We start from the raw sequence: 9,010 nt of genomic DNA, 5'->3' as shown, positions 1-9,010 counted from the left end.
ATGAGTGCGGACGCGCACCTTATGATGAGCACGAATGCGCACAGGTACGAAAGCACACAGATGAGGGTGTTCATGAAGCGCATGACACTATGGGGTTCCGCTGACCTCCGGACGTCGCTACAGATTAGCTTGATCAGAGGGTCCAGGGGGTGTGCGAGCGCCCTGGGGACTCAAACTCGCACGTGTGAGTCATGTGTAGGGAAGTACTATACATCTAATTTGTCCGAGACTGGAGGCCACCCCTAAGATTATTAGTGATAGGTCACTATTCATAATTGCATGTGTTTGCATTAGCATGGCCCCTATAGTAGGGTCACTTACTGAGTATTTCTTCGGCCGTGTGCCATATTGTTTTTCAGGTAAAGGCAAGGTGCCCATGTACAGTTGACGGTGGCATCGTGATTAGAGACTATGGCGCGTGCATAGGATAGTTGCATATTTAATTCCTAGTCTTGGTTAGGATAGGACGTTTGCATTTCATTCATTTATATTAATTAATTTGTAATCGTTTTATTTTATCTTTTTGAACTCCAGCACGATGATTGAAACATGCAAGTTCGGCAGTGTTTTCCAATGTTTAAATGTATTCTGAAGTTTTAAATTTTTCTGCTAATAAAGGTGAGCATTCTTAGAGTTTTTATTCTACATTAGAGATGAGCATGAGACGTTAGTGGCGACTCTAGATATGTGGAAATTTAGGGTCGTTACAAGAGGTCCTTCTAGAATCCTTGCAAAACGCTCACAGAGAAAGCTAACTTAACGGATTGATTCCAACCAAGAGCTGGTTAGAAGATGAATGACTATTAGATCGAACTTGGAATCTATGATGGTCACTCTTAGATACCAAGACAATTCACTCCAGAATTAGCTTGATCAAAACTAATTCAATGAATCGGTTTAAACATCAAACCTAAAGCAAGGTTTGAAAAAGAATAACACTAAAAAAGTATCAAGAAAACACAAAGGTTTTTTCTGTATTCAACCAAATCCCCCAAACATGAGTATTACATGCCTTTAAATAGGTCTAAAAGGTAACCCTAACATAATATAGTTCAGCCACCAACCACAAATTACTAATAAATGCTATTAAATACAAATTGAAGCAAATAAGACATTAATTAATTTTCTTAATTGGTAATTCAACTACCAAAAGCAAGTTTTCTAATTACTTTCCATAAATTTCCTTAATTGGTAATTCAACTACCAAAGGCAAGTCTTCTAATTACTTTCCAATATCAACCACTTCATTATCTTCTTGATTTGATATGCTAATGCTATAAAGATTTTTGGGCTCAAAGTCTTTGTTTCAACTGGTACACTAGCTAGTTTTTGAAGATGCAATGTATAGGCCTCTTGAATCTTCTTAACCTTGCTTCTTGTAATCGGTCCTTCGGATACATGCAAAGGATCAACAGTTGAATTCATATCATCCTCCCTTTCTTTAAAAGGATTTGTCCTCTAATCAAGGTCTTCATTCCCTTCTTGATAATGCATCTGCGACCACATTATCCTTCCCCTTTTTGTAATGGATTACATAAGGAAACGTCTCAATGAATTCCACCCATTTAGCATGTCTCCTATTTAGCTTTGTTTGGCTTTTGAGGTGCTTCAAACTTTCATGGTCCGTATGAATAACAAACTCTTTTGGCCACAAATAATGTTGCCAAACTTGCAAAGCCCTCACAAGTGCATATAACTCTTTGTCATAAGTCGGATAGTTGAGTTGTGCTCCATTAAGCTTTTCACTAACGAACATGATTGACCTTTTTTCCTGCATTAAAACAGCCCCTATGCCTATTCCACTTGCATCACATTCAATTTCAAAAGATTTATCAAAGTTAGGTAAAGCAAGACAAGGTGCATTGGTTAATTTATCTTTGAGTTCATTGAATGCATTCTCTTGTTTTTCCTTCCATTCAAATTTCACATGCTTTTTAACAAATTCATTCAATGGTGATGCTATGCTACTGAAATCCTTAATGAATCTCCTATAGAAACTAGCCAAACCATTAAAAGATCTTACCTCGGTTGCAGTTGTGGGGGTTGGCCATTCTCTAATAGCTTTTACCTTTTCTTCATCAACTTGTACTCCCTTCTTTCCAACTAAGAACCCTAGGAAGTTGACTTGGTCTAGACAAAAACTACACTTTTTGAAGTTGGCATAAAGCTTCTCTTCTCTAAATTTAAACAAAATTTTGTTAACGTGCAAAATATGATCATTCAAGCTTTTTGAGTAAACAAGGATATCATCAAAGTATACAACAACAAATTTTCCAATATAATCTCTCAAAACATGATTCATTAGCCTCATAAAAGTACTTGGTGCATTTGTTAGGCCAAATGGCATAACGAGCCACTCATAAAGCCCAAACTTTGTTTTGAAAGCCGTTTTCCACTCATCTCCCACATTCATTTGAATTTGATGATAACCACTTTTAAGATCTATTTTTGAAAACAGATTAGCACCATATAATTCATCCAACATGTCATCCAATCTAGGAACAGGGTGTCGATACTTTACCGTTATCTTGTTGATGGCTCGACAATCAACACACATCCTCCACGTGCCATCTTTCTTGGGTACCAAAATCACAGGAATCGAACAAGGACTCATGCTTTCTCTAACATATCCTTTATCCATGAGTTCTTCCACTTGTCTCTGAATCTCCTTAGTCTCGGTGGGATTGGTCCTATAGGCAGCCATATTTGGAAGAGTTGCCCCAGGTACGAAGTCAATTTGGTGTTCAATCCCTCTTAGAGGGGGTAACCCCATACATGCATCTTCATGTGGAAACATGTCATTGAATTCCTGCAAAAGAGACTTAAAGCATTTGGCAAAGCATCATCAGTTTTTAGTTCTATTGCTAAACACATTCCTTTGCACATGAGTACAAATTTTGGTTCTTGGGCTAACATATTCCTCATTTCTCTCTTTCTTATAACTAAACTCACATTTTCTCTCTTTTCCTCAAAATCACTTTTTTTTTTCTTTCTTGGTTTTTACTCATCCTTTGCCCTCCACTTTTCTCTCTTTTTTTTCACTCTTATCTCTCTTTTACCTTAGAATGTGAAGAATTACAGTGGAGAGAAGAAACTAAGACACAACCACATGGTATTTACGCACCTTTAGATGTTCCTAGCGAACCATGGGTGGACATTAGCATGGATTTTGTTCTAGGATTTCCAAAGACTAGAAGACACCATGATAGCATTTTTGTAGTGGTTGATAGGTTTAGTAAGATGACACATTTCATTCCATGTAACAAAATAGATGATGCTACCAACATAGCTAATCTATTCTTTAAGGAAGTAGTTAGATTGCATGGGATTCCCAAAACCATTGTTAGTGACAGGGATGTAAAATTTTTAAGCCATTTTTGGAAGGTTTTGTGGGGAAAGTTGGGAACTAAGCTTCTATTTTCTACATGTCACCCCCAAATCAATGGACAAACTGAGGTTGTTAATAGAACATTAGGAGCCTTACTTAGGTCACTAATTTCTAAAAATCTTAAGTCTTGGGAAGAGACTCTACTTTTTGTGGAATTTGCATACAATAGAGCAATACATAGCACCACTAAGTGTTCACCTTTTGAGGTTGTGTATGGATTTAATCCTTTAACTCCTCTAGATTTATCACCTTTGCCACCTAATATGTTTGCTAATGATGTAGCTTCTTCAAGAGCCGAATACATAAAAAAAAATCACAAAGACATAAAAGAAAGAATTGAAAACAAAAATAAAAAACTAGTCACGCGCAAGAACAAAGAAAGAAAGAAATTGATTTTTAAACAAGGTGACTGGGTTTGGGTTCATCTACGAAAGGAAAGGTTTACAAGTTAGAGAAAGTCTAAACTTCAACCAAGAGGAAATTGTCCTTTTCAAGTACTAGAGCGGATCAATGACAAGGCATACAAGCTAGATCTCAGAGGTGAGGACAATGTAAGTTCAACTTTTAATGTGGTTGATTTGACTCCATTTGATGTAGGGAATGAAGACCTTGATTTGAGGACAAATCCTTTTAAAGAAAGGGAGGATGATATGAATTCAACTGCTGACCCTTTGCATGTACCCGAAGGACCGATTACAAGAAGCAAGGTTAAGAAGATTCAAGAGACCTATACATTGCATCTTCGAAAGCTAGCAGCGTGTACAAGTTGAAACAAAGACTTTTGAGCCCAAAAATCTTTATAGCATTAGCATATCAAATCAAGAAGATAATGGAGTGGCTGACATTGGAAAGTAATTAAAAGACTTGTTTTTGGTAGTTGAACTACCAATTAAGACAATTTATGAATACCTTATTTTCTTCCATTTGTATTTAATAGCATTTATTAGTGATTTGTGGTTGGTGGCTGAACTTTATTATGTTAGGGTTACCTTTGGACCTATTTAAAGACATGTAATATTCATGTTTGGGATGAACTGTTGAATACAGACAAAACCTTTGTGTTTTCTAAATACCCTTTTGGTGTTATTCTTTTTCAAACCTTGCTTTAGGTTTGATGTTTAAACCGATTCATTGAATTAGTTTTGATCAAGCTAATTCTGGAGTGAATTGTCTTGGTATCTAAGAGTGACCATCATAGATTCCAAGTTCGATCTAAGAGTCGTTCATCTTCTAACCAGCTCTTGGTTGGAATCATCCGTTAAGTTAGCTTTCTCTGTGAATGTTTTGCAAGGATTCTAGAAGGACCTCTAGCTTTGCAAATTCCAGCATTGTAGGCGCTTATCAGTTAATTACTTTGATTCAAGGGTTCTTGCTAAGACAAAAGCTTGGATCGTTGGGCTGAGGATTAGGGTTGCCTTATCACTCCTATCATTACATTTTGTTTTGTGCATCCTTCTCTATCCTATCTCAAACATATCAATGAACACATCGTACCGTAATTATTATCATACCATTCACATATTATAACATATACATAACACATAAGCATATTGATCCACAAAAAATTTACACATATCAATATATATGACACGTGCAAAACCACAGGGCACGTGTCAACATCAAATATAATCATGCCGATAGTAAGGCTACTTACCTGATTGATATGGGAAAATCACTGCAAGGGGAGTAAGATTCGGATTACCTTGTTGATCGAATATCTCATTGACGTTTATTGTATGATTGATAACCTTCAATGAATATGTGAAGAAAAGGTTGTCAAAATTATCAAAAGATGTTTCAACTCATGCCACGTCGAAGAAGAATGAAGTTTGATTGTTATAAATTTTGGGTGGATTACAATTTAGAGTAATTAGAGTTATTGTATTTCATTAATGTATTTTAAGACTTTTTATTTATTTTAGGTTACAATTACATCATGGTTAATTATGGTCATTAAGTATGAATGTTACAACTCTTGGAATGCTTGAATTGTTTCATTTTGAGGCTATATAAAGCCATGTATGTTGTATTTGTAAGTAGACTTGGAAAATATAGTAAAAGAAGCATTTGTGCTTTCTTTAGCCAATGGCTATGTTTATTTGCAATCCTATGTAGTTCTGGTTGCATGTAGAATCATTCAAGCTTGACATGATCAATCTTGCTTGTAGAGTGATTCGAATCTCAAACAAGTGTTCTTGCGTTGAGATATTTGATCAACAAGAATCATTTAAGCTAGACATGATCGATCTTGCTTGTGGAGTGATTTGAATCTCAAACAATGTTCTTATCTTGAGATATTCGATCAACAAAGTAATCCGAATCTTACTCCCCTTATAGTGATTTCCACATATCATGAAAACTTGAAGTATGTAAAGGGTCAAAGCAAACTGAACTTATAGTGATTTCCACATATCATGAAAACTTGAAGTATGTAAAGGGTCAAAGCAAACTGAACCGTAGACATGCAAGGTGGGTGGAATTTATTGAAGCATTTTTGTATGTCATCAAGTATAAGCAAGGTAAGGATAATATGGTAGCTCAGGTGTTATCTAAAAGGTAAGATCTCTTTACTTCTCTTACTACAAAAATTCTTGGATTTGAGCCTATTACAGAATTATATACAGATGACATATATTTCAAAACTATTTATGCATCTTGTCTTGCAAAAAAAGCCATTGATGATTATTATGTGTTTCATAAATTTTTAATTAAGAAAAGTATACTTTGTATTCCTAAATGCTCTATAAAGATTTGTTTTTGAGAGAAGCATATGGTGGTGCCTTAATGGGACATCTTAGGATTAATAAAGTTTATAAGATGTTGCATAAACACTTCTCTTGCCCGAAAATGAAGCATGATGATCCTTCTAATATCAGGGTCGTTAAAGTTGGTATCAGAGCTCTAGGTTTTAGATTCTGTAGACTAGCCTACGATGTAGGCTTGGCACGCTCCACGGTCCCAACGTCGATGCCCCGTCACCGTCAGGTACGCCTTGCATAAGATAAGAAAAGAGAAACGTTTTAAAACTCGCGTGAATTTTTTTTCTTTTATGTTGACATTACTGAAACGGTTGTGATATGTCACGTATTTATTTAAGAGTATGATGTCATGTGTTGCATGCTGAGTAATTTTGTTAGTAGCATGCTATGATGCTTAACATGATGAATGTTTACTTCTTTGGCGTTACGATGTATTGTATAGTATGCGTATTGTTATTTATATATATGCATAGTATTAAGGCCTTAGACTTAAGCAACCTTATATTGGTTTATAGAACCATGCCCAGAGGATGAGGAAGAGGAAGAGGAAGAGGAAGATGAGGATGGGGGCGACCCCGTCGTAGAGAAGTAGGATGAGGTGTGGCAGTAGGGGGCCCACCTCAAGAAAGATCAGAGACTGGGCCGGTAATAGTTACGCCGCCCCCAGTCTTACCACCAGTTGAGCTACCTCCTCAAGCTCCACTAAAAGCTGAGCCTCCACCACCAGTAGAACCTCCACCCCAGCCTACCCTACCACAACTAGTCGCACCTGAAGCTGCACCCCCAGTGGGGGGAGTAAATGCTAATACTAGGTTAATGTGTGACTCCATCCAAGCCCTAATTCAAACCTTGGTAACCAATCAGCAAGCCAGTCTACAACAGGCCAAGGAACAAGCCCAAGCACAGGCCCAGGCATAGGCGTTGGCTCTGGCACAGGTACAGGCACAAGTACAGGCACAGGCATAGGCACAGGCCACCGCTCAGGCCAATGCCCCAGTAAACCCTCCACAACCTGTTAGATGTTCAAACTAGATAAGGGATTTCAAGAGATACGACCCTCGACCATTCACGGGTTCCCTAGTAGACCCCATAAAAGCCCAAATGTGGATTGGAGCAGTGGAAACCACCTTTGAGACTATGGAGTGCCTAGAGAACCAAAAGGTCGCCTGTGCAACCTTCGTCCTACAAAAGAACGCAGAGATATGGTGGAGAGATAACAAAACCCTTCTTAACCCAGAAGGGGGACCAATGAACTGGGAACGATTTAAGGAGGCCTTCCTTAAAGAATATTATCCTAAGTCAGAGCGACTTAAAAAGCAGCAGGAGTTCGCCCACCTGGTACAGGGCGGACTCACAGTGAAGAAGTACAACCGAGAGTTTAATAGACTCAAGAGATTTGCACCGTACATGGTAGACACAGAGGAAAAGATGACAGAGAAATTTGTATTGGGTTTGGTACCAAGAATCCGCCGCATGTTGGAGGCGTTCAACCTAAAGACCTATGAGGAAGCCTTGAGAACTGCCAAGGCTTTAGAGAAACCAAAGGATGAGAAACGACGTGAAGAGCCAGTTATAATTGGGCAGAAGCGTCCTCATAAATCAGGAGGCTCTGACCGCCCACTACCAGCACGTAGGCACCGTTCCAATAACAGACCCGCTCCTAGATGGGATGAGCAACGCCCTCCCCGATGTATTGACAGGAACCACAGGAATCAAGATGGGGCCAGAGGGAGGAGAGAGGAAGGGTGCACTATCTGTGGAAGACTACACGGTGGGAGGTGCATGGCTGGCAGCCGAGCGTGTTATAGATGTGGTCAAGAGGGCCACATCGCCGTGAACTGCACGGCCGGAAATGCTGCAGCACAAGCAAACCCGCCCAGAGTAGTAGAGCAAACGGATCAACCAGCACCACCGCGAGCTCAAGCTAGGGCCTACGCGTCAACCAGCAAGGATACTGGGAGGTCCGACGCCGTGGTGACAGGTACACTATCCATTTTAGGTCATTTCGCTTTTACCTTATTTGATTCTGGTTCCACGCATTCCTTTATTTCCATGCCTTTTGTTGTACAAGCAGGGTTCGAATTAGAACCCTTATTGCATGAAATGTCTGTAAGCACCCCTGCGGGGGTAGACTTAGTATCTAGGGATAGAGTAAAGAATGGCCAAGTAATCATAGGGAACCAAACTTTAAGCGTTGACCTGATGGTGGTAAACATGACAGATTCCGACGTCATACTAGGCATGGATTGGTTAGCTGAAAATCGAGCTAGTATAGACTGTCGCAAAAAGGAAGTAAAATTTTCACCACCGACAGGACCTACCTTTAAATTTAAAGGCACAAATATCGGGGTTACCCCCAAGGTAGTCTCAATTATGAAAGCAAAGAGGTTAGTCCAACAAGGTGGATGGGCTATATTAGCATGTGCTATAGACGTAAGAGGAAAGAAAAAGACCCTAGTAAACGTGCCAATAAACGAGTTTTTGGATGTATTTCCGGATGACTTACCTGGAATACCCCCTTCCCGAGCGGTCGACTTCATCATCGAACTCGAGCCGGGAACTGGGCCTATTTCCAAAGCACCCTATCGCATGGCGCCAGTAGAGTTGAAGGAACTCAAGGTGCAATTGCAAGACTTACTAGATAAAGGATTCATTTAACCAAGCGTGTCCCCCTAGGGTGCGCCAGTGTTGTTTGTTAAGAAGAAAGATGGATCGATGCGTCTGTGCATCGATTATAGAGAACTAAACAAGAGAACCATAAAAAACAAATATCCTCTGCCTAGAATAGAAGACTTGTTTGATCAACTCAGAGAGGCAACGGTAGTCTCTAAGATAGATCTTCGGTCCGGTTACCACAAAATTA

General features: G+C 39.1%; 1 protein-coding gene across 1 annotated transcript; it reads left to right on the top strand.

Annotated features, from left to right (window-relative positions):
• The first annotated feature begins 7,284 nt into the window (after positions 1-7,284).
• Positions 7,285-8,805, top strand: LOC111438022. Its single transcript, XM_023075987.1, has 2 exons — positions 7,285-8,128; positions 8,579-8,805. Exons 1-2 carry the CDS (start codon positions 7,285-7,287, stop codon positions 8,803-8,805), a joined length of 1,071 nt encoding a protein of 356 aa, XP_022931755.1.
• Positions 8,806-9,010: the final 205 nt, after the last annotated feature.

Source organism: Cucurbita moschata, unplaced genomic scaffold, assembly GCF_002738365.1.
Source record: "Cucurbita moschata cultivar Rifu unplaced genomic scaffold, Cmos_1.0 Cmo_Scf00069, whole genome shotgun sequence".
NCBI classification, from domain to species: Eukaryota; Viridiplantae; Streptophyta; class Magnoliopsida; order Cucurbitales; family Cucurbitaceae; genus Cucurbita; species Cucurbita moschata.
Note: the sequence above shows the minus strand (reverse complement) of the source record. Positions and strands in the feature narration are given on the sequence as shown.